The 27,151-nt window shown below is 41.6% G+C and overlaps 1 protein-coding gene across 2 annotated transcripts; it reads right to left on the bottom strand.

The window, feature by feature from the left end:
* On the bottom strand, positions 1-25,671 carry MEAF6 (MYST/Esa1 associated factor 6; the record flags this gene model as incomplete). 2 transcript variants are annotated; one of them, XM_084241690.1, is made up of 6 exons in its annotated part: positions 1-42; positions 5,770-5,966; positions 19,723-19,768; positions 19,954-20,041; positions 24,324-24,439; positions 25,582-25,671. In XM_084241690.1, the coding sequence occupies 6 exons, from the start codon at positions 25,669-25,671 to the stop codon at positions 1-3; spliced, it is 579 nt and encodes a 192-aa protein (XP_084097816.1). The 2 variants fall into 2 exon arrangements, with proteins under 2 accessions (XP_084097816.1, XP_084097815.1); XM_084241689.1 differs by lacking the exon at positions 1-42 and adding an exon at positions 1,074-1,122 and having other exon boundaries at positions 5,774-5,966.
* Positions 25,672-27,151: the final 1,480 nt, after the last annotated feature.

The raw sequence follows: 27,151 nt of genomic DNA on the forward strand, positions 1-27,151 counted from the left end.
TCAGAGACGAAGCTGGTGCCAGCCAGTTTGGGAGGAGACATTCATTCCAGGAAGGGAGAAATGCACAGTTAGCAACTTGTTGGGATTTTAACCATGTCTTGGTCTTCCTGCAGTTGTGTTACTAAAAATGACACAAGGTAAAATGATCCGATGTGGTCTTATGGAAATGACCTGTCTGTCACCACATTTCAGAACTACTCAGTCACAGGCACTGGGTTTGGGAAAGCAGAGGTGGATGGCCACAAACTCAGGTGAGGGATGTTTATCTTTGTGAGGTCAGAGAAGGGAAGCAGGGCTCTATAGCCTGGAAGCTTCTGCACTAATGAATCTTCTAATAGTCCTAAAGAGAGAAAAACAAATTCCCAACTTAGTTTCATCAGAACACTGGTGTGAACTTAAGAAAAAGAATTTCATAACTCTGCTTGGGGACATTCTATAGCTAAAAATTCTATTTCAAATGTAACATACAATATTTCACATCTGAAAATGGCCTTTTTTCTGAGTCTACAAAGGGACCTAAACATCAGTCTGCCCTTATCAGATCTCCTAAGTTTACCAGTGAGAAAAAAAAAAAATTAGTATTAACAATTTATTAAGTCGAGGGAATTTCTCTTCAGTAAAAATGTGTGACCCCCTTCTCTTTCCAAAATATAAAAAAAATTAAGACCTAAAAGTTAAATTATATCCAAATGGATACTAGACTTTAAAACTAGAGTTGGGGCCTCCCTGGTGGCATAGGGGTTAAGTCTTAGCACTACCACTGAGAAGGCCCCACAATGACAGCCTGAATTCCATCCTTGGCCAGGAAGCTAACCCACATGGTGCAGCAGACCGCTCCTGTTTCACCAGCTGCTCCCCTTAGCAGTGTATTTCAGTAGATCTGCCTGTTCTACTCCCCACTCTGTCTCTGGTGAATCCTCTCACCCCCCTGCGCCTCTGGCCTGCACCCCAGTTTTTCAATGCATAAATAAACAAATCAAACTAGAATTGTGACCCCAGATTAGGAATTCTCAAGCTTTGAAGACAAATACATTTTTCTACGCGTCTACAAAATTGCCAGCCTCTGAAAAGAGCTAGCTGATACTTACAGCTCGTGGTTTTTTGTTTAACTTCAGATCAATCCTGTAATAGGAAAGATAAAAGATATTTGCATTTTAATTTATTGTATAAGGATCCAAGAATTAGCTACTGCATAGGGCACAAGCTATAACAAAGACTATTTGGTTATGTAAAATCCACATTCTTAATTATACTATGTCATATTTAGTTTTTTACCAGGATATTATTAAGCAAGTATTTAAAAACATAAACAGATACTCTTGTCACAAGGCAAACTTAGAAGACTCACAAAGAAATAAATAGCAGTTATAAAAGTCATACAATTTTTAAAAATTATTCCAAATTTATACATTAAAGAGATTGGATTAAGAGGGCATGCTCTATGTTAATGTGTTAGTTCTATAACTATGTCACTGATGATCACTGAGACACACAGTGATTAAGAACAGGAAAGAGACTAGGAGTTTGTATTTCTGGACTGAAACACAAAAAAATTAAATTTCAATTTTTAAATCTTTTCAAAGCAAAACATCAAGATCTTAAACTATTAATCTCCTTATGAAGCAAAGCCAGAAAATCAATTTTAAAATGAATTAAAGGTTATCTATTTTAAAAGAAATTAAAATGCATAAAAGTGAAGTTTACTTAATTTTGCTTAAGTTATTAAATAAAATGTTACCTCCATCACGTTTTTCTGTTTTTAAAAAAAACTTCCCAGCCTAACCTAATATACATACCTACAATTAAACAGATAAACTATGGGTTAGAAAGGTCTCAAAAAGGCATATTGGTCTCTACACACTAAACAACACAGCACAAATACTAATTCAAATCAAACTTACTCAAAGTCATAATCAAACATGCCAGACGGGCTGAGGGGCAGCATTTGAAAGGAAGAAAGCAATAGAAATTAATATACTAATTGAATAAATTAGTTGATTAGCCACCCTAGCAAGATCTGTAGACACAAAATCAGTTTAAAGAATAATAAAACATAAAGTCTCAATCATCAAAGCCCCAAGGATTTTGTGGTTGGGAGACTCCCTTCCCTCAATAGATTTTATTTCAGAAGAACAGAATACGAAAAGTTATTTCATTAGAAAACTAGATACCTGCAGGTCTTCTATTAACTGCCAGATTCAGAGTTAGAACTTTTAAAATATTTAATTGTAATGGAAAATGTAATTAGAGCATTATACAAGAGAAAAAGAAGGGTTTAGTCATATAGAAAAAAGTGCTCTGAAGACAGTAATAACAACTTAGCATAATACACTTTCACTAAAAGACACAAACATTATAAATAAAAAAACATTTTGTAACTTTTAAATGAAGTTATGTTCTAAAAGCACTCAGTTAACAGAGTACTCCTTTTCTATAGTTTTCTATAGTTTTCATTCTAGAAGCCAAGCATCTAATGAATATAATTTCAGTGATATAATTTTGTTCCAAAACTGATGAACCATATTACTCTGACCCTTGAATTAGTGATAAGTTAATTACGTATATCAGGACTACAATTATGGGACACAAAAGTCTACTGTGTCTCTATAAAAACGAAGGAAACTCTGAGCCTCCCTGGTGGCGCAAGGGGTTAAGCACTGCACCATGAAGCAATCCACAGCCTTTGTAGCACGAGTTTGATCCCCAGCCAGCCAAGGGGCAACCCACATGGCGCAGCAGACCTCTCCTGTCTCACCCGCTGCTCCCCTCAGCAGTGTATTTCAGTCAATCCACCTGTTCTGTTCCCCACTCTGTCTCTGATGAATCCTCTCACCCCCCCTCCACCTGCCCGCATCTCTGGCCTGTACCCCAGCTCTTATATGCATAAATATATAAATCTTAAAAAAAAAAAAAAGGAAAGTGGACACTCACAAGCAACCAAGCCTAGGGATCTAGATGGGAGCCATCTAGATAGAAGAGGCCATCATGTGCCATCACTGCCAAGACCAGTGGTCTGGGCAGACCTCCAAAGCAAACATTGACCCAGAGCATGACACCCAGCTCCTTAGTTGACTCCACACCTTTCAGGCTGTAGACAGGTGGTAAAACAATATGCAAAATGGCCATATTTTCCTCTTAGCCAATGTTTGCAAAAGTGAAGCTGGAAGGAAGCTTAATATCAATATCCCTTGAGCAACAGTTTCACATAAGACATTTTGGAACTAAGTGTACAGAGTAGAAAATATAAAAAAAATTAACTTTCAGTCTACCTTAACTTTGTTCAAATCAAACCAAATCAAAGTAGTCTATATCTACATAGTACACTATATCTACTGCTCCCATTTGACATTAATGAAAACTTCACAAACTACCTTGAAGAATTCTAAAGTTCAGTATAGTACGTAAAATCTGTAAGATCAGTTTGAAGTTACTATTTCAACTTTTTTCTTTAAAGCTACTAGGACTTATTGTTCAAATATTATATAAAATATAAGAATTCAGAACACTGAATCCTAAATTTAGTGAATGCTAAATTTATGAATTTATGAATGCTAAAAATTGTATGGTAAATTTTCATGTTCCTGAAGAGGACAAATTTAAAAATTACTCCCTTTTGCTAAAGTACCATATTTATTTCCACTTAGCTTACTCACCACTAAGCATAGCATGTACTCAGATGTTATTTGAAATAACTTACTATTGACTTGCTCTGACTATCTATACAGGATGTACTATTTTGGGTGCAAACTTGAAAAAGTATATAGACAAAGTGCTGCCCCTAATCCCTACTCTGTCAGACTCACTAGGACACTAGTCAGGGATATGAGGGGTTTCAGAGATGTAATGCCTAACTAAAGACAGCAGAAATCCAAGAACCTCCAGTGGCCAGGAGGCCTCCATTCATGCAGCGAGAGCTTGTTTTCTCCAGAAAGAAGGCAAAGCGGCTTTCTGCTTGCTTAGGGAAAACAAAGGGAGAAGTCCAGCCAGATATTAAGCCAGGGGAATAACTTTCCAAACAGAAAACAACATTTATAAAAGCAGTAACATCAATGATCTTTATAAATCCCAGTATTTTTCTGGAAGGAATTTTGCTTCTAAGGCCAAAGAAAGGGTAGGAAGATGTGCTGTCCCTACAGAAATTTACTAGAAACCTGCAAGAAGAAAAGTTAAGTTCACTGTCTAATTCCCACTCAGCTGTCATGTCATAAGGTATTATCTGAAGTAATAGCTGGGGGGTCTACTGTACCAGTAATGAAAAATAAAATGTCCTACAAACTCTCAAGGAATTTCCCCCCTACTCTAGACATCCTGAAATAGGAGAATCATTACTTTTAAATTACACAAGAGTAAATTTAATACAAGCAACACAGAGCATGACATTTAATTATCTTGACAATTTTTAGAGTATCTTTAAAAGAATGGTTCTCTACTACTATTTATGATTAAATCCTATCACACTGATCAAATAACCGAAGGCTTTGTTTAAAAAAAAAAAGCAATCTTTGCTATTCTTACTAGTAATGATAGTGGCATAGTGATTTTTGGTTTACAGAAAAATGTTTAGCAGCAATCCTAGGTCACTATTTGGAGAATATACTACTTCTGTACTATCAATAAAAGAAGTTCTCAAAGAAGTAAAGAATCAGTTGATGCTACAGAGGCTTGTGACTTCTGTTTTTATAATGCCTACAATACACAGACTTCAGATATCAGAGACAAATCAAAGTCCCTGCTGGTCTAATACAGCCAGCTAATTCTATATTATCCCTGTGTGCTTATATCCACAGAGCTAACAGCTTTAATACCTTAGGTGTGTGAAAGAATATCCTACAGGTTTGTAAAGCAACCCAATCCAGAAACAAACTAGAGAGCAGGGCCCCACCATTGCTTGTAGGACCCCTTTCATCTGCTCAGCACACACCTAAGAGGAACAGGACAAAAGTCACTCTGGATCCCTGATTTTTATCCACGCCAGAACAGTTGAGGTCAGGGCAAAATTCCTTACTCTGGGATATATGCATTACCTCTCTGAGCATAGCAGAATAATTTCCAATTATCTGAATTAACAGGCCCCAGCATTATCATACAAACCCTAAGAAGAGCAAATGTTATAATCCTCTCTGGTGACACCTGACCTCTCTGTGCACTGATGTCATTACTAGCTCATTATGCCCTGAAAATAAAACACAGTGGAAAAACATTAACTCGCTCTCCTATCTCATAAAGGACTTTGATTTGTCTCTGATATCTGAAGTCTGTGTATTGTAGGCATTATAACAACAGAAGTCACAAGCAACCAAAAACTTGTATTGAAAAGAAAAAAGAGCATGTCAGATCAGTTCTCTCTCTCCACAAGGGAGTAAGAGTAGACAGGGATCAGGATTAAGAGCAAAAGACTTTATCCCACTTTGCAGCTTTCCAACATGTTAGCAGCATTTTCAATACAATTACAGTTTCCATTTCTATTTCCCCCTTTCCTCTTCTAAAAGGCTTCTAAATTCACTGTATTAACAAAGCTGTTATGGAATAAAAATCTTGGACACTAGAAAGAATGGATGTTCTCCTGCATGGTTCACTACTGCCCACTAATTTCTCCCTTAGAGAGAGAAAACTCAAGCCTATTTCATTTGGACAAAAGGAATTCCTTCCCATCAGCAACAGAAAGACTGTACCACTCCTGAAGAATTCTCATTCTAATAAACCCCCTTCCCAGCAATGGTCAATGGAAGCTCTGGGCGGTGGGGTGGGGCAGGGGCTGGTCCCTGCCACTGACCTGTGCCGGTTTTTATTCTTTCGTTTTTTATGGCTGCTGTGATGACTCCCTGAGGAAGTAGAAGAAGCAGCCTTCTGAGGTTTCACTCCCTGCACAGATCCATCCAGATCCTCAGGGTCCTCCTGGCTGGGCTCATTTTCCTGGTTGTGGAAGTCTGGAGAAGTATCACTCTCTGTCCCACTTCCCGGCTCCCCTGGAAAGAACAAACACAAGTCCCCAGAAGCATCATCAGTACCCCTCCGGCAATTTCTCCAACCTTCAGGGAAAATTTTTTTGAACTGAAAAAATTCTAATTGACAGCAAAGATACTATTGACAGAGAAAGCACTTCTACTCAAGGCAACAAAGTTACCAGAATTCCAGAAAAACATGTTATCTGAAAGTGTCCCCAGAGGGGACAGATTTAAGTATGGCTGGGATCCAAGTGTGACAGAACCAAGATAACCTCACCACAGAAAAGTTGCTTAAACACAGAATACACTAATGGGATTAGCAATTACGTGAACAGGATCATCAAAAACATTAGCTAGACCTTCAGGAAGTGAGAGATGACCTTGGGAAAACTGCCTGTACCTGGTGGCCCTGTTTCCTTGCCCAAACCATAGAGGAACCCTGTCTATTTTTAAAAAGAGCTCAAAAGGAGAAGAATTCCACTATGTGAATTATTCTGAGAAGTCTTAAAACTATATATATGGTAGTAATATCCTTCAGCTTGCACATAATCTCAATTTGAAACATAAATAAGAAACTTGAAAGATAATCTGTACATACATATATTAAAGAATAATTACATATATTTTGATAAATATATACTTTTTTCTCTGAAAGAAATTTCCTGAAACTCTTAATAGATAAGCATGGGGGCCTTTTACATAATTACTCCTACATATAAACATGTTACCTATTTCTAAAAATTGCCAAAAGGAGTTATCTGGACCAGGGGTGAGTTTTCTTTTTTGTCTTTACATTGTATACTGCTGGGAGGGGGGTTTCAAATTGAGTAGCTCATGGACCAAGAAATAAAAGAGGTGACGGAAAAAAAGCAGAGAGAAACAGACCCAGATCTCAGAAATCATGAAATCCTATTTCTGAACACTTCATTCAAATAGCAAAAGAGGGAGCTCTTAGACTATGAAGTTGGAAAAAGTAACTTCCTACACTTTTCAAGTCCAGGAAAACTGATTTCACAAAAAATTAGCAAACGAAATTCAAAACTTACTAAACAAAATTATAGTAACCAAGATTGTGTGGTATTGGCCTGAGAACAGACATACAGATAGAACATGGGAATAGAATTCAGATATAAACCCTTATATTTGCAGTAAACTGATTTTCAACAAGAAGGACAATTCAGTGAAGAAACAAGTCTCTTCAACAAATGATGCTAGAAAAACTGGATATGTACATATGAAAGAATGAAGCTGGAACCCAAATCATATACAATAAGTAACTTGATCATAGACCTAGATCTAAGAGCTAAAACTGTAAGGCTCGTAAGAACCTATTGGATAAAGGCAAATGTTTCTTAGATATGACCACAAAAGAATGTCAAAAGAAAAAATAAACAGATTGGACTAATTCATTTATATAAAACTCTTGAGCTATAAACAGTATCATCAGGAAAATTAAAAAATGAACCCACAGAATGGGAGAAAATATTTACAAATCATATCTGTTAAGGACTTGCATTCAGAATATATTAAGAACTCTTAGAACAATGCTAAAAAGACAAAAAACATTTAAAAATCAGTAATGGATTTGAATAGGCACTTCTGAAAATAAAACAAACAAATGGTCAACAAAGTCAACTCACTGCTCATTAGGGACAAATGAAAATCAAATCAAAATCAAAATCACAACGACATTTCATTTCTCACCCACTAACATGGCAAAAATAGAAAGACAATCAATCACAAGTGCTGGTAAAGATGTGTAGCGACCAGAATCCTCAAACATTAATAAAAGTAATGCAAAATGGTGCAGTTACCTTGCAAAAGTTTGGCAGTTCCTTAAAAGGGTTAAACAGAGTTACCAAATAACCCAGCAATTCCACTACCACATATATACCCAAGAGAAATAAAAACATGTTCGCTTAATACTTGTCATGAATGTTCGCAGCAGTTATTATTCACTGCAGCAAAACGTTCACCAACTGATGAATGAATATATAAAATATGGTATTCACACAATGGAGCTTTATTCAGCATTAAGAAATGTAGTACTAACACATGTTTTGTCTGGGGTCTTTTTGGATATGATCATAGTGTTAAGTAATCTAGTAATCCTAATTTTGGGTATTTACCCAAAAGAATTGAAATCAGGATCTAAAGAGGTATCTGTACTCCCATGTTCACGGCAGCATTATCCACACTATCGAGATGTGGAAACCACCTAAATGTCCATCAATGGAAGAACAGATAGAAAAACTGTGGAGTAAGCATAGAATGGAATAAATTAAGCAACTTTTAAAAAAAAGGAAATCCTGCCATATGCTGCATAATGGATAATGGACATTATGCTAAGTGAAATAAAGCAGTCATGGAAGAAAAACACTTGTATGAGGTATCTAAAATAGTAGAACGGTGGCAGTCAGTGGGCAGTCAGTGGGCTTTGCCAAGCCGGAAGTTTCAACAATGCAATGAGAGTAAGTTCCAGAGGTGTGCTGTGTGACAATGTGCTTACAGTTAACAATATTGTATTATGCACTTAAAAATCTGTAGATCTCATATTTAGTGTTCTTACTACCAGTTAAAACAAGACTTCATTTGGAAATACATATTGAAACATATATACAAGAAAAAATGGAATGATATCTGGGACTTAAAATATAATAGAGAGTAGAGATAAGAATAGGTGAGGTGCAGACGGGGCAGCACTGGCCATGGCTTGATGGGTTGTAAGCAATGTGGATACAAAGGGGTTCCTTTTTTTTTTTTAAGATTTATTTATTTATGCATACAAGAACTGGGGTGTAAACTAGAGATGCAGAGTGAGAGGATTCACCAGATAGAGTAGGAAGCAGAACAGGCAGATCTACTGAAATACACTGCTGAGGTTGTTAGGGGGAAAGGATGTCCTGGGCAAACTCCATACAGGCATTGTGAATGCCATCCCCACTCCATCAAGACATTGGGAACTACAAATCCCATGATCCCCAAAGGGAAGTTGGGAGGACGTAAGGGCAGACTTAAGCAGCCATTTTCTCTGCTTGTAAATAAAACCAGCCATATTAGCGGGGTCTCTGGCACTTGCCTTGTGCTCTTGGCCAGGCAGGTTTGGTCTTAGTGGAGTATTTGGGACTCCAGGTCAGCAGAATGGGTAGGACTCATTTAAGAATTTATCTCCCTCTTTCCTCCCTGAGCTGTGCATTTCCTCATTTCCCTTTCCCTTGTGAATAAACCTTTTGTTAACTTTAGTGTGTGCCTGCAGCTTAAGTCCCCTTTAAGCACACAGGTGAGGACCCACAGTCAGGCAACCCGTTTTGTATCAGGGCCCAACATGGGGCTCAAAGTTACATCCATGGTAGACCAGCCTGAAGTAATCCTTGCCTAGGTCACCTTAAGCACATTAGGTCTGCAGGACACTAGTAAAAGTCTTTGTCCCAGGTCTTGAACAGTTTTTTTTTTTTTCTTTCATAAGGCTCTGTCTTGTTTTTCAACCATGAGCTTAAGCAATTTCCTCCCTAGCTTAAATTCTTTCAATTTTCCTCCTTTAAACATCACTACCACTTTTATAATTAAATAATTTAGTGAAACCGTGCTGTGGCACATGACTTTGTTTTTACATACTTACTTGGGTGGCTTACAAGCCATCCCTGCTTTGCAATTTGTGCTTCTGGCTGTTTTTCTATAGTGCGTGAGCACCACTGGCTACATTGTTGCTTCTCTGAGAGCTAGATGCTGCACTCCACCTATTGAGACCATGCAGCAATAAATTCAGGCTCTCAGGGCCTCCCCTGGTGGTGCAGTGGTTGAGTGCTGGGCTGCAAAGCTGCCGGCAGCCTCTGCTACACCGGTTCAATCCCCGCTGCTGGCAAGGGTCCCACATGTCGCGCAGACCTCTCCTGAGCCTGCTGCTCCCCTCAACAGTGTATTTCGTTTATCTGTCTGTTCTGTTGTGGCTCTGGTGAATTGTCACCCTCCCGCACTTCTGACTGTACCCAGTGCTTGTATGGATAAATAAATAAATCAATCTTTAAAAAAAAAATTCAGGCTCTCAATTTAGCTGTGCAGAGTATGAGGGAGGAAAACAGCACAGTTCTTAAAAGTGTGCAGGACCAGGGCCTCCCTGGTGATGTCCGCAGCCTCCACATCACAGGTTCTATTCCCAGCCGGCCAGGGAGATCCCCACATGGCGAGGCAGACCTCTCCTGTCTCGCCTGCTGCTCCCCTCAGCAATGTACTTAAGTCCTTCTGCCTGTTCTGCTCCCTGCTCTGTCTCTGGTGAATTCTTTCACCGTCCCGTGCCTCTGGCCTGTACCCTAGTGCTTGTGTAAATAAATCTTTGAAAAAAAAAGTTAAAAAAAAATTTTTTTAAAAAGTGTGCAGGACCAGATACAGGCTGCCCTCCAAAAACTGGATGTGAGGGAGGCTCAGCTGATGGCACAGAGAAGGAATAAACCTTACCCCTGCCATGAGGACTGCAAGAGGGCAGAATTAGAAGAGGAGGATTATCATTTGTTGCATTCCTAAACACACCGGGACAGAAGCCTCCTCAGTGTAGCAATGTTTCCCCTGTGCAGACTTCTGAGGCTTCACAGGCCCCACTGCCCTCCAGGGAAGAAACAAAAATGGCTTCTCCTCCCCACACTAGCAGGGGCACCCACTTTGGCAGGAAGGGTCACCCTGAGGCAGGACAGTTTTCTCTCAGACAGATGCTGATGGGTGGCTTGAATGAACATGGACGACCTGCTGGGTATTTTTGGTCACACCATCCCTTTAGCCCCGCGGACCTCCTAAATTGGAGAAGCTCTGTAACCCTTCATACTGGCAAGCTCCTAAGAGGATGGAAAACTTGTTTGCCTCTATCTTCCTCTCGCACTGCCCTAACTGGGCAGATATAAGATATACAGTCTATGCTCCAAACTTTGCTGACTCTGGACAAGCAGAGAACGGTATCCAGGAAAGCCAGGGAGAAAGCTGACTGTCTCCACAAACAGGATGGAGAATTCCCAGAGACAGAGATGGTTGTCCCAGTGGTAGATCCCAAATGGGACCCCAACAACGGAGGAATGGAAATGTTAGAACTGTATAAAAAAGGTTTATTTGTTGGACTGCAGCAGGGAATCCCCAAACAAAAAAAAAATTAATAAAATAATACAACTCGAACAGGGAGCTAATGAGGCTCCATCAGAGTTCCTTGAAAGAATTATTCAGACGTATACCAACCACACAGACATAAACCCAGATGCCCCAGAAAATGCTCATCTCATCATTATGGCGTTCATTACGCATAGTGCCCCAGACGTAAGGAAAGGTTAGCAAAGGTGGATGGCGTCACAGAGATGAGTCTGTCCCAGGTAGTAGACTTGGCATTCCGGGTTGACAACACTAGAGAGGACAGGAGACAGAAACCAGCGATAGTTTCCCAGGTGGGCGGAATGGGTAGAACTCATTTAAGAATTTATCTCTCTCTTTTCTCCCTGAGTTGTACATTTCCTCATTTCTCTTTCCCTTGTGAATAAAGCTTTGTTAACTTTTAGTGTGTGCCTGCGTTTAAGTCCACTTTAAGCACGCGGGTAAGGACCCACAGTCAGGCAACCCATTTTATATCAGGGTTGCCCTGTAACAAGGTGAGCATTGGGTGAGACAGGAGAGATCTGCTGCACCATGTGGGCTGCTCGGTGGGGGGCGGGGGGGGCAAGGTAGGCGGGATCAAACTCTTGCTGCAGTGGCTGGCAATAGCTTGATAGCACTGTCTTTAACCTTTGAACCACCAGGGAGGCCCAGGTTCATTATTTTAATGTCTATATTTGAGCAGTTTCAAAATTCACTGTCATGAAAAGCTAAAAAATAATCTTTTCCCCATTATTTTATTCCAATGATATCTACAAAAAGCCCTCCCTCAAGTTATGCTTTGAAAGTAGAGATGGCAGTACTTTAGAGCAATGGCTTTTCAATACCAATAACCAATTCTCTGATTCACCAGACACCAATAATTCAATTCAATTATGACACTACCACTGCAGTTAGAGCAGATCCCACAGGTTAAGGACTCAGTCCCATTTCAAACACCAGTTGGAAGTCCCAGGTCTACCACACTTCTACTCAACCAGTTATTAATCAGAAGCACATGACTCCTTTCAATACTCTGCTACAACAGCTCACAGTACTCCAAAACATGCCTTACTTACTGATAATAGTCTATTATAAAATGCTCTAGAACAGCCAAAGGAAGGGATGCATAAGGCAAGATATGGGGGTTGGGAAGAAGGGAACATGCCATTCACACTCCAAGCACCTGCTCCCAGAACCTCCTCGTGTGTACCAACAGAAACTCCACTGTTTAAAGATTTTTATGCAGGCACGATTAATTAAGTCATTGGTCACTGGTGATGAATTGCATTTCCAGCCCTTCTCCCCTCCCTGGAGGGTTGGGGGCACTGATCAAGACTTGATCTGTCTGGCAACCACTTACTATCATGAATCTAGGCACCAGTCATCGTCTGTGCTAGTCATTCTTACTACTCTGAAGATTCTAAGGATTTCAGAAGCTGATTTAACAGGAAAGAAGACAAAGACAAATACAAATTTCCCATTATATCACAGAAAGTAATCAAACTCTACATATATAAGTCATATTTAACACAGGTAAGCCATTTTTGGGACACTGTCATACAGAAACAAAAACCCCATTACTAAAAAAATGTGTACAAGGAAGTTTACTGCAACATTGTTCATAGTGGGAAAATGGAGACAATGTGAGTACTCATCAACAGAGGAAAAACCACACTACCAAGTAGTTCAGTTTTTAAAAAGATGTGAGATGTTAACAATAGCTAACAGGAAGTCCCCATTAAGAGCCAAGTACTGTTCTACATGCTTTAAATATATCAATATATACAACCTTCACAAAAACCTCTACAATTACGATGCCCATTTCACATAGAAAGGAACTGAGGTAAGAGAAGTTAAGAAACCTGCCAGGTCACACAGTTAATAAGGTGCAGAGTTGGGATCCGATTTCAAATAATTTGGCTCCACAGTCATGCTCTTAATCACTATTCTATATTGCCTCTCTTTGTATGCATTAAACTGGCAGGGGTATAAATGATATAAGTGAACTGACAGATAATATGCATATATCTTTTTTTTTCAATTTAAAAAAATCTTCAACTCTGTATGCGTGTATCCAGAAAAGTATGTTAAGATAATACCAATCCGTTAATATTGGTTACCTCAGAAGGTTGGGACAATAGGAGGTAACTGATCTTTTTCATATTCAACCCTCAATAGTTTGACTAGTACAGTAAGAATGTATTACTTCCGGGCTTCCCTGGTGGCGCAGAGGTTGAGAGCTGGGTTGCGAAGCTGCCCGCAGCCTCTGCAGCACTGGTTTGATCCCCGGCTGCTCCCAGGCCACTGGAGGAGGGTCCCACATGGCACGCAGACCTCGCCTGCCGCCCGCTGCTCCCCTCAGCAGTGTACTTCGGTCCTTCTGCCTGCTCTGCTCCCACTCTGGGTCTGGTGAATTCTCTCACCCTCCCGCGCTTCTGATTATACCCAGTGCTTGTATAAATAAATAAATAAATCTTAAAAAAAAAAAAAATATTACTTCCCTAGTTAAAAAATCTGATGCAATACCAAAAGAAGAGTCTAAGAGGGATTAGTATGGTCAGGACACCCTTCCTCTTCCATACCCAGTCCTATATTTATTTAGGTAAAAAATGACATGTCTGAAAATGCAAATGGTGGAGGCACTGGTGGGAGGGAATAAGTTGATGTCCCAAAGGCTCTGGCTCATACACAGGATGAGGTCACAAAAGCGCTGGATCATAGACAGGATGACTGAAGCAGCACAAGTCTGAGCAGGGGCCACACACACAGGGGAAGAGGATGAACAAAAAAAAAAAGTTGGGAAACAAGTATGAATGGCAAGTTAGATACAGCAAATTTTACTGTATTGCAATTTTATTAAAAGACGCTGATGAATAAAACCAACTAACTGTTTACTCATTTTGGGCCAGTTGTTAACAGAGTACTCACTAAATGGATGAACTGGTCACATTCTACATGGTAACTAAAATCTGCACATACACACGAATGCAGACATATATAAACAGTGTAAACTGAATCTAAGTCATCTGTGTTTCCTTTCTGAATAGGAAATCCATCTTTGTTTCCTCTCCGAAGATTAACATCCCAGGCAGTATTCAATATCCCAAAGAAATGATACAGACACTGAGTATCACGGCAGTCAGATTAAGAGTGGATTATTTAGGAAAAAATTCATAGGAGAAAGAACTGAAACTGGCCCTTGCAAAATGAGAAGCAAAAGTACAAAAAATAGCCTAAGCAAAAGTACATTAAGTGAGAAAACACAGGTATATTCAAGAAAAAGGAATCAAATAACACCTTATTTGAGAACTTGAGAACACCTTAGAGAACTTGAGAAGTGAAATGGAATCATAGGTTAGAGATATAAATCAGATTAAAGGATTTTATCTAGGAAGACTAGGAGATGATGGTGATGAGAAATGAATTGTTGTTTAACCTTTCTGAACCTGTTTCCTATCTATAAAATGAGTTTCTTTCCCTCTCATGTTTGAATATGGAACACTGGGCTAGACACTGGAGCTACAGCAATGTTCCCTACTTTCATGGAGCACACACGCTACACATAGAGTCTCAAGGAATAGCTTTAAGATTAAATGAAAGAGGGCCTCCCCGGTGGAGCAGCAGTTGAGTGCTCGGTTACGAAGCTGCTCGCAGCCTCTGCAGCGCCAGTTCAATCGCCGGCCGCCGGGCGAGGGTCCCACATGGCGTGCAGACCTCTCCTGCCCCGCTGCTCCCCTCAGCAGTTACTTCCTCACTCTGCCTGTTCTGCTTTCCACTCTGGCTCTGGTGAATTCTCTCACCCTCCCGCACTTCTGACTGTACCCAGTGCTTGTATAAATAAATAAATAAATAAATCTTAAAAAAAAAAACCAAAAGATTAAATGAAAGAATGCAAGTAAAGTATCTGGGGCATAGCGTTATCCTGATCACTGAGGTTCACAAAAAATGCACGTTGAATTCTAAACAAAGAGTAAAGACTATCTGCAGTAAAACAGTAGTTGGCAGGTCATAACAAGGTGAAGTTATTAGAAATTTCTGAACAGAGAAGTGACATCAAACAATGAACTGAGTCCTCTGCATAAACCTGGTTTAGGATTATTAGACTAAAATGATAAGAACTGGACCCAGGGAGACTAGATTAAATATTGCTAAAATATAAAGTGAGGGCCTCCCCAGTGGTGCAGCGGGTTGAGCACTGTGCTGTGAAGCTGGGTTTGATTTCCAGCCAGCCAGGGAGATTCCCACATGGAGTGGCAGACCTCTCCTGTTGCTACCACTGCTTCCCTCAGCAGTGTATTTCAGTCAATCTGCCTGTTCTGCCCCCCGCTCTGTCTCTGGTAAATCCTCTCAACCTCCCACGCCTCTGCAGCTCTTGTATAAAAATAAATAAATCTTTAAAAAAATAAAAGAATAAATAAAATATAAAGTGAGATCACAAAGAAGTAATTTTATTCCTTGGCTCATGGAAGGAAAAAGGAGTGACGGCTGAAAGGGTAGGTAAGTCACTACATCTCCAAGAGCAGCAGCCAATTAGTCAAACCCATGATCCCATGATGGAAAGACACAGAAATTTGTTTCCCACTGACATTAAAATGAGCAGTGCATTTTGGGGCCTCCCTGGTGGCCTAGGGGTTAAGTCTCAGCATTATCAGCTCTAAGGCCTGAGTTCGATCCCTGGCCAGGGGCTAACCCACATGGCGCAACAGACCTCTCCTGTCTCACCCACTGCTCCCCTCAACGTGTATTTCAGTAAATCCACCTATTCTGCTCCCCACTCTGTTTCTGGTGGATCCTCTCACCCCCCCCACACACACACCTCTGGCCTATACCCCAGTTCTTCTATGCAAAAATAAATAAAATCGTTTTAAAAAATTTCTTAAAAAATAAAAAAGGGAGGGGCCTCCCTGGTGGTGCAAGTGGTTGAGCGCCACACTGTGAAGCTGTCCGCAGCCTCTGCAGCGCAGGTTCAATCCCGGCCAGCTGGTGAGAATTCCATATGGCAAAGCAGACCTCTCCTGTCTCGCCCGCTGCTCCCCTCAGCAGTGTATTTCGTCAGTCTGCCTGTTCTGTTCCCCACTCTGTCTCTGGTGAATCCTCTCACCCTCCCACATATCTGGCCTATACCCTGGTTCTTGTATAAAAATAAATAAATCAATCTTTAAAAATAAAATAAAATAAAATAAAAAATAAAAATAAAAAAGGGAGCAGTGCACTTTGAGAGCAAAGAATGTTGGCTTTGATTAAATTTAATAAATCTACAAATAAGACACTCTGCTTATTAAAAGGAAGAAATAGCTATTAAAGATAGTGCCAAGGCAATATCTTGTGATCAGCACAAATAGTTTAGAGGAGGAAAGGAAGATATCTAGCACCACACTTCATGCAGCTGTGTACTTACCAACGAGATGGCATCAGTGCTGAAGAGAGATCTGGCTTGTTGAAAGCTTCAGACAAATCCGGTAAAGCAAACAGTAGAGAATGTGCTGATCCTTGAAAGGAAACTAGATAAAATCTGCCTGTTGTGTTTTTCTTTTCTTTATTCTTTTTATAAAAATATATAATGTTTCACTAATTTGCATAAAATTTCCCTTTGGGCACCACACTAATCCACTTTATGGTTATAGTCTGGATATGTATAAAGCCTAAGCAAGCACAACGTACTGCATTTTTCAGAAAAATGTTAAGAATGGTTTGAAAATAAATTGCCCAAAGTGCAAAACTTCAAAATCCTTGAGATCTAAGAATATGCAAGTCAAACTGCTAAAATAATTTTTACTTCATTGCTATCAGAGATCCAAAAACAAGAAGTCATTCCACAAGATTTATAGTAAAGAAATCCTGAGACATTGGAGAGATTTTTATACAGAGGAAAAGGAGTGAAAGGCCGAGGAGAACAATTCTCTCGTGGAATTAAAGCTCGGTTTGAATTGCCTGGGTCTTTCAGGAACACTCAAATCTTGATCTTAGCTTAAAGAGGTTCAATCACCTACCAAAAGTCAACATAAGTCTTCTCCGGAAGATGGCACCCTCATTTTTGCCCTCAAATTATTCCACAATACTTTAAACTACAATGAACAGTATATAGCTGAAGATAATCACACACACGGGGAAATGAAAAGTTCATTAGTACTAACCAGCAGAACCAATAGACAACAGAAACCTGTCCTGAAAGACTTCAGATATGGAAGTCAAGCAGACTACAGAAAACCATATTTATTCTGCTTAAAGAAGTAAAAGACAAGTTCAAAAATAATAGCATAGAAAGCTACTGAAAAACTATCTAAAATCTACCAGAGATTTTACAAACAAGTAGAATTTCTGGAAATTAAAAATGTAATAATGAAAGATTTTAAAACCAAGAGAAGGTTTAACAACAAGAAAGACTGAACTGAAAAGAGAATTAGTAAATTAGTAGGCAACACAGAGACAAAAAGACAGAGAGATAATAAAAGACATAAAGGATAAAATGAGAAGCCTTACTGTACATTTAACCAAAATATTAGGAGAGGAGAGAAAGCATGGAGCAAATGTAGTATTTGAAGAGCCACTAGGCTGGGAATTTCCCAGAACTGATACGAAATACCAAACCACAGTTTCAAAAAGTCCAACTAAATCCAATCCACATAAATAAAAATAAATTCATACTTAGACACATTGTAATTAACTGCACAATATCAAGATGAAAATAAGATCTTAAAATACAGCAGTGGGACGTGGTAATGATGGAGGTAGTAAGAGATAATGCCACAGGATTACTTTAAAGGGGTTCTGACCATTTGAATTAATATACTCCAGTATTGATATAATTCTGCATACTCTGCTTTATTACAAAAGTTCAAGGCAGCTTACCAAGATTTATATATGAAATCCAATAAAATAAATTTAAAATGAGATTAAGTAAAAACAAAAAAATAGAGAAGAGTAAAGTAAGCTGGATGCAGTACTAATTCCCAAAATGCATGCTATAAATTCCTATTTGCTCTCTAGAGGGGAACCACAAATTTGCTTTAAACATTTTAGCACCCATACAAAGAAGGAAATAGTAAAAAATTTTCAGTAAAAATCAATTCATTGTTCAGGAAAAACAACTATTTCTACAGGAAATATAATTAGCAATCAAAATAAGCAACATTTGCAACATCTTCTGACAATTAATAGTGACACATTTAATAGGATCAAATACAACTTTACAGAAAGACCAAGTACTAACAACTAACATGATGTATTCCAGAGGCTAGGTTCAATCCAAGGGGAAGATCTTAGCAGAAAGGATGGCCTGTGTATGCGTCAGAAAATCTTTAATAAGAAAGGGTCTGTCTCAGAAAAGCTTCTGAAATCAGCAGCTTTAAAAGTCTTTTCCTGACAAGTACCCAGATGAAGTTATTCTGCATGGATATTTAAGTACGTAGCCATATGCTGAACTAACTATGAAGCCAAGAGTAGGAATTATCCACTAAGCCTGAGAAAACTGAGAAGTCAGACAATGTTCCATCTCAACTCATAGAAGAGAGGTTCAAATGTGTCTTAACCAGTCTGGTTTACTCTACCGAGCACCAAATTCTAACCCCTAGACCACCAGGAAATGTCTGGTTTACTCTAGAAAGCAAATGATAACAGCTCCACATTCTAGAGGGGGCATTAATTGAAAAGAAATAAGATTTAACTTACAAGAAATAAGACAGTCATAGCTAAAGAAAAATCAAAACAATACGGTACAACTGATTAGGCTGGCAGAAAGGAATCAAAGACGCCTACAGAGCTTTAAATGAAGGATAATAGAGTACTATCTATCACATAAAACTGGGGTAGACAAGTTTTGAAGAAAATAGAACAGTTCAATTTAGACAAAATGTTTGAGTCTGAACATTTGAGTAAAAATGTGTAGAAGATATTTTCCAGATATGCATGACTAGGGCTCAGGAAAGGGGTTAGGGACAAAGAAAGAAATTCGGAAATCACAGACGAGGTAATTGAAATTACACTGAGTAGTTTTAATTCACAAACTACCAAAAACCTTTTCCTTTCACTATTTCCCCAATGCCAATAAAACAACTGGACCCCACAACATATACCACCTGAAAGCAGCACACAGCCACAATACAAAAAGCAGGCTGTATTTCCAAGTGACCAGATGCACAGCAGAGCTCCCAGTAGTATTACATCACCTAAGAGAGCTATCCCACCAGGAGAGATAGACTGTCTTCAAACAGAGAATGATACAATTTTCTACAAAGTAAATACTATTTACAATACCTATTACATATTTAAGAACACACAGGTACATTCTGTTCACAGGATCAGATTTTCCTAAAATTCTTAAATTGGTTATATGAGGATTATTAAATATGTCAGAAGTTTCCCACAATAACAGGTTTTTAACTAAAAAAAAAAGAAAAAGTCCCCTAGGAAACTTATCAACAGTGAAGACATACCTCTTTGTCTTTGAACAATTAAAAGTCGGCCATCACATGACAAAGGAGGAGGAAGGGCATGGGAGATTTTTCCTCAAAAGAAAGACATAACAACAACCCAAAGGGATCCTAATTTTTAAAAAGAAGGGGCAAGCATATAATAGATACAGTCTTCAGAAACAGTTGGAGAGGAGTTAAATACAGGAACAATGACAGTTTAACAATAAGCTCATGAAAAAAGTAAAAAATAAAAATAAACTTACTCTTTTCAATGAGCTGGTCCTGAACTCCTGCCAATGCACTTACTGCCTAAAAGAAAAATAAAAACACAAGTTACTAGAAAAATTATCACAGACCTTAGGAGAGTACTTACAGACAAAAGGGGAAAAGAAAACTCATCCACAGACAGAAGGAAAAAGGAAAACTCACAGAAATTTCACTGAGGTCTTCCTCAACAATGGGCCATAGAAAGAGTCCCCCCACTCAAGACTTACAGCTGCTGATGTAACTGAGGATTTACTGAAGAGGCGCTCAGCTTCCTTAAACTTCCGGTTCCTTCGATCGTTTTTGCTATTGGAGTTTCTAAAATATACAGAAGAAATTTATTCTAAACCCCAAGCTATACCAACGTCTCAAGTTGAGGATGCCCAGGGCAGATATAAAGAATTCACTCTCTCTTTCTTCTAACCAACTTTCCTACAGGAATGCCGCTGCACCAAAGCAACCCTTAAGTTGAATGGCTATGGAGATGGCGATATTGTCTAAGGCGTGCATGTGCCCCACAGTGGTACATGAAATTGCTTTAGTTGGTTCACATTTTCATTGTAAAATGGATCTGTTTATTGTTAAGAACAACTAGCAAAGACTAGTGATATGAAATGTCTCTGTTAAAAAATAAAACTTAAATTTGAAAATATAAAGAAGGAACTAGCATTCCTTAGAGATATGGCTGATACTAGGGCTGGGACAAGAAAGGCTTAGTGATAGAAAACTCAAAGACTAACAGGGCATGTTGCAAAGACAAAGGAACCATCTTGAAGATGGTACCTCTGGCTACATTTGGGGCAAACTAAACATTAAAAAGAATAATGGTGTGTATGTTTACCTCGTGAAAAACCACTGAGCTATATGGCCTTCTATGAACGTATTTAAATAAACATGTATATTAAAAAATAAACCTTAACAATAAGTGACAGACAGTACTAGATCCCAACATACTGATTTTTTTTTTGAATATTGATTTATTTTTATTTTTTTTGAGTGTGTGTGTGTGTGTGTGTGTGTGTGTGTGTAGAAAAACTCAGATGTGGGCCAGAGGTGCGGGGGGTGAGAGGATCCACCAGAGTGGTAAGCAGAACAGGTGGATTTACTGAAATACACCGCTAAAAGGGAGCAGCAGGCAAGACAGGAGAGGTCTGCTGTACCATATGTGGGTTAGCTCTCTGGGCAGGGAGCGAACTCAGGCCACAGCAGTGGTAGCACTGAGACTTAATCCCTAGGCCACCAGGGAGGCTCTGATCTTATTTTATTTTTTTTTAAGATTTATTTATTTATGCATACAAAAGCTGGGGTATAGGCCAGAGATGCGGGGGGTGAGAGGATCTAGCAGAGAAAGAGTGGGGAGCAGAACAGGCAGACTGACTGAAATACACTGCTGAGGGGAGCAGTGGGCGAGACAGAGAGGTCTGCTTCACCATGTGGGTTTCTCCCTGGCTGGCCGGGGATCGAACTCATGCTGCACAGGCTGTGGATTGCTTCACAGTGCAGTGCTTAACCCCTTGCGCCGCCAGGGAGGCCCTCTGATCTTATTTTAAATCCATGAATCTATGGTGATACTAAACAGAGAGTGAGCAGGCCCCCTTGGTGGCACAAGGCGGTAAAACACAACCTATGAAGCTGTCCACAGCCACTGCAGCTCCAGTTCGATACCCGGCCGGCCAGGGAGCAACCCACATGGTACAGCAGACCTCTCCTGTCTCGCCCGCTGCTCCCTTCAGCATTGTATTTCAGTCATTCTGCCTGTTCTGTGTCCCACTCTGTTTCTGGCGAATCCTCTCACCCCCTGCACCTCTGGCCTCTCACTCCCTGTACCTGAGTCTTGTATGCATAAATAAATAAATCTTTAAAAAAAAAAAAGAGTGAGAGAATATGAAAGAGGAAAATGATAAAAGGAGAAGTCTCTGCTTTCAAAATACCAGTAATAGGGCCTGCCCTGATGGTGCAGCGGTTGAGCACTGGACTGCAAAGCTGCCCGCAGCCTCTGCGGCGCCAGTTCAATCCCCGGCCACCGGGTGAGGGTCCCACATGGCACGCAGACCTCTCCTGCCGCCCGCTGCTTCCCTCAGCAGTGTACTTCATCACTCTGCCTGTCCTGCTCCCCGCTTTGGCTCTGGTGAATTCTCTCACCCTCCCGCGCTTCTGAATGTACCCAGTGCTTGTACAAATAAATAAATAAACAAACAAACAAACAAATAAATAAATCTTTGAAAAACAAAACAAAATACTAGTAATAGGTGTCAAAAAGAATAGAGAATCACCATTTTGCAATCTCAAATATAATAACTGATTCAGAAAAGAGCCAACAGTGAATATTAAAATCACTGAATAAAAATTTGGTGGAATTTTTCTCATCATCCTGCAAAATGAGAAACAAGGAAATGAACAATGCCTTTAATGGAAGTAGTATATTCACAGTCTAAAAATATAACCTCCAAGTTATTTACAAAAAGAAAAAATGAACTTTTACAGCAAAGAATCATGATCAAACCTAGCAGTACCAGTAACAGGAGAGTCTGACATTACATGCTTCCTGATAAAATACAGGTAATCAATAAGATGTCACTACTCACTTATGCACATTTTTGTCAAAAATGTTTAAAGGGTCTCTCATGAGATCACAGTAAGAAAAATCTGGAATTGGGGCCTCCTTGGTGGCACAAGGGGTTAAATCTCAGCACTGTGAAGCTATCCACAGCCACTGCAGCAAGAGTTCAATCCCCAGGCAGGGAGCTAACCCACATGGTGCGCAGACCTCTCCTATCTCGCCCACTGCTCCCCTCAGCAGCGTATTTCAGTCAATCCACCTGTTCAGTTCCCCACTCTATTTCAGGTGAATCCTCTCACCCCCCCCCCCACCTCTGGCCTGTACCCCAGGTCTTGTATGCATAAATAAATCTTTAAAAAAAAAAAAAAAGACAAATCTGGAATTAGGACATTTTACCAAAAAAATGATTCTCCTAAATTAGGAGACATTATAGTCAAAATACAATTCATGAACAGCAACTGGATCAAAGTAAAGTCACAAAGCATTTAAGGGACAATTAGCAAAATCTGAATAAAGACGGTACTTTTTTTTTTTTAAAGATTTATTTATTTATACAAGCACTGGGTATAGTCAGAAGCGCAGGAGGGTGAGAGAATTCACCAGAGCCAGAGCAGGGAGCAGAACAGACAGACTGATGAAATATACTGCTGAGGGGAGCAGCAGGCGGCAGGAGAGGTCTGCGAGCCATGTGGGACCCTCACCAGGTGGCTGGGGATCGAACTGGCGCTGCAGAGGCTGCGGGCAGCTTTGCAACCCAGTGCTCAAATGCTGCGCCACTGGGGAGGCCCCTTGGTACTTTTGATGATAATACTGATGCAGTGTTAATCATCTAAGCATGACACTTGTGGATAGGTCAGAAAAATGTTCTTTTTTTTTTTTAAAGATTTATTTATTTATGCATACAAGAACTGGAGTACAGGCCAGAGATGCAGGGGGTGAGAGGATCCACCAAAGACAAAGTGGGGAGCAGAACAGGCGGACTGACTGAAATACACTGCTGAGGGCAGCAGTGGGCAAGACAGGAGAGGTCTGCCATGCCATATGGGTTACCCCCTGGCTGGCTGGGGATCGAACTCATGCTGCAGTGGCTGTGGATTGCTTCATAGTGCTGTGACTTAACCCTTTGCACCACCAAAAAGGCCCCAGAAAAATGTTCTCATTCTCAGGAGGCAATAGCTGACATGATTAGGGGCACTATCATATTTATTTGGTCTGGAAAACAGAGGGCTGGGAGGGAAGGTAAAAAGGAGTAGCATAAAGGAGAGCTATGTGGTGATGGAATAGTTCTGGAATAGTATCTTCAGTGCAGTGGTGATTACACACACATGATAAAATTACAGAACTACACATACACATTGTACCAATGTCAATTTCCTAGTTTTGATACTGCATCACAGTTACATAAAACCCAACCACTGGGGAAAAATAGGTGAAAGGTACCAGGGATGTCTCTACTATCTTGCAACTTCCTATGTATCTATAATTATTTCAAAATTTAAAAAAAAATTAAGTGTGGATATAGGTGTGTGTATATATCAGAGAGAAAGAGAAAAGAGAGAAAGCAAATATGGCAACATGTTAACAACCAGTGAATGAAGGTGAAGGGGATCAAGTGTTCACCACACTGCTCTTTCAATTTTCTATAGACTTTGAAAATTTTCAAAAACTTCAGAGAGCTTTCAAGAATAATATTACTAAATGGTGGTACAGCTGGTACATGGGCATGGCAAACACTGCCCCGCAACACACAGCTGATTTAAATGTGGAAAACACTAGGAGTGCCACTCTGGAAGGTATTGTTACATGTTGCATTCATTGAAGCCTCACATAAGCCCTGCCATAGACCAACTTTCTCCATTTTATAGATACAGGATTTGTCCAGGTTTGCTCAGTGAGGGAGTAGCTATGCCACATCGAAGTTCAAGCCCCTCCTTCCATACCACCACTGCTGCTCTGCAAAGTTGCTACCAAGAACATACATAGTTCTGAAACAAATATTGCTAAGGCATGATACAAATACTACAGGCTTCTGACACTCACTTTTGGTTGGTCAGATACCGATCCCAGCCACGAATAATATTGCCATACATCTGAGTATCTTCCAGGTAGCTTCCTTCAAAAGCATAGATCTGTCTCTCCAAGTTTGCCAATGTTTCCTGAGATGAGAAACAAGGAAATGGGTAATGCCTTTTAAATGCAAACAGTAAGTGTGGCCAAACTGATATCTTGACATTAGACTTATAAACTCAAGCTCATTACAGTAAAACCACCCTAGTGGAGAGGTGGGTGACTTGGGGAGGGGCAGGCTGTTTCAGACTAAGCAGCCTACAACCTGTCATGTTGAATGCCTTCAAGAACACAACGGAACGTATACAGCCTGTCTCCAGAAATGTGTAAAATTGTGCACATATTTCAGAGGGTTTCTGGAAATTCAGTTGTCAACAACCCTGGCTGAGGCAGAACGTGAGCAGTCTCCTCTCCCACGCATAAAAGATTCGCCAGTGGGGAGAGGGAAGAGCAGCCTTGCCGCGCAGCTGGCTCCCCTCCCCTCCCTGCAGGCTCAGAAAGCCCGCCAGCCAGTTGCTATGGAAACCTGGAAGGGCAGCTTCAGGTGAGATGGGCCTCTCGGGTGCCTAGGCCGAAACGCGGCGGGAGGGAGGTGTAGCCACTAGGGTACGTGGGCCTCTGAGTGCACGTCACGATCATAACTCCGAGTCCTCTCCCCTTGCCCGTCCCCTCTGCAAGCTCGCCAACATCTCACACCTCAGCCCATCAAAAACCCCATTCAACAGATCGCTACTCCCAGTCCCCCAAAAGACAAGCGCCCTCCAAAGCCCCGACGGGTCGCCCTCCCACCCCCGCCTCCTAACCCCCACCCGCGGGTCTGCACTCCTCTCCCACAGGTCACCAACACGCCCACTCAGCCCCTCAGCGCCCGAGCCGCCGCACTCACCAGCCCTCAGAGGCCGAGCACACGACCCGCCCAGCCCGCGGGGCCACGGACACTCGCCCCCCCAGAGCCCCCGGCCCGCAGCCCCGCGCCCAGGGCGCCGACCTTGCCCCACGCCCCCGCCCCGCCCCGCCCCTCCCCCTCCGCGGCCCCGCGCCCCGCCCCCGGGATCCGGATCCTCTCAGCCGGGAAGCCGCGGCGCCGGCGGGCCGCGGAGCGCGCAGCCCAGCCTCAGGCCGCCGGGCTCCTGGCCGCCGCGCTGCGCCCCGGAGTAACGGCCTGGCGCGGCCGAGCCAGGGCCCGGAGGCGGGGCCCGGCGCGGGGGCCCCACCCGGGCCAGCCCCTCACCGCCAGCTCCTGCTTCCGCTTCACGAGCTCCGCCAGCTCCCGCCGGGTGTCGGGGATCTGCGGCGGTGCTGCCTTGTTGTGCATCGCCATGTTGGGCTGAGGCGGGCGGCGGCGCCAGGCTGGGGGCGGGCCCTGCGCGCCGCCGCCCGCCAGGGGGCGCCCGCCGCACTGCGCCTGCGCGCCGGCTGACGGAGACGCGCCTCGCGCGGCGCTCTGGGCGCGGGGTTCGCGCGCCTTGCGGCAGGACCGCGGGGGAGGGGCGGGGCGGGGCGGGGCCAGGAGGGGCGGGGGCGGTCAGGGCGGGGCGGGTGGTCCTCGCCACCTCCCGCCCGCAGGTGGGTGGCTGGACTTTGCCGACGCCGCAGTCACCGTGTCCCAGCGGAGGCTCTGAGTGTCTGTTTGACGGGGTCACCTGGTTGAGTGACTCAACAGTCCACCGCATTGCCCGGGTCAGAAACGAGGTATCCCTTCATGAATCAGGGCTTGGACTCAAGGACTCGGAGCCCGCCAGTCCATTTGCTTTTGTCTGCCATGTCCTTGGTTTTTCTAGGCCTCCTGTTTGGGGCTACATTTTCCAGCAGCCTTCCATTTTCACCCTCAGTTCCAATTCATACACTCTCCGTCCTTGGAGCCAGGGTGAGTTGTTTTTGGAAGACAAATGTGGTGTCTCTCCCTAGGCAAAACCTTTCAAGGGCTTCCCAGTGCCCTTTAGCGAGACAGTAAATATTGTGGACACAAGCTGGAGCCGAGCTACCTTGCTTAAAATCCTACCCCCGCGGCTAACAAACTGCAATTAACTGAATTTCACTCCTCTCAACTTCCCCATCTGTCAAGTGGAGGTGTGACCTCTCTCACAACTGCTGAGAGGAGTCCATCACTTAACATGCAAGGGGTCTTGCCAAGTCATAGCCATTTATAAGTAGTATCGTTCAGTCCAGTATCTCTAACTTTGTTTTCACTTAACCCATCCCCTCCCCTTCTCCAGCGTCAGCTCACCCCATTTTTCAGAATTCTACAATTTCACACTCATGAATCTTGATGGGATTTTCGTTTTTGTCATTTTCCTCCCTCCCTCCTTCCCTTTTCTCCTCTCTCCTTTGCTCAGAAGTCTTTGGGTTTCTCTCATCTGCAGATTGGAATCTTTAACCAGTTCCGGGAAAGACTCAGTTATTTTTCTTTAAATGTGCCTCTGCCTCCTTTTCTAATTCTGGAACTCAGATTAAACATGAGAATTATTTGTTCTTCTAACCCTCTTTCCCCCATCTTTTTCCCTCTGTGCTGCATTTTGATTAATTTCTTTTGTGTATTGATCTTTTAACCTGGGATCTTGCAAAATTCCCTTATTTCTAGTAGGCTTTTGTAGATTCCTTAGGATTTTTACCATTTCAATCATTTCATCTGCAAGTAAGGGAGGATACTTTCCCCTTTCCTATCTTTATGCCTATAATTTTCTTTAACTTTCTTTACTATTTGGGCTAGGACTTCCAGTACTATCTTGAGTAAAAGTTCAGAGGGGAATCCTGACTTGTCCCCTATCTTAGGAGGAAAGGATTGTTTTTCATCACTAAGT

This window comes from Talpa europaea, assembly GCF_964194135.1.
Source record: "Talpa europaea genome assembly, chromosome: 9".
Lineage (NCBI taxonomy): Eukaryota > Metazoa > Chordata > Mammalia > Eulipotyphla > Talpidae > Talpa > Talpa europaea.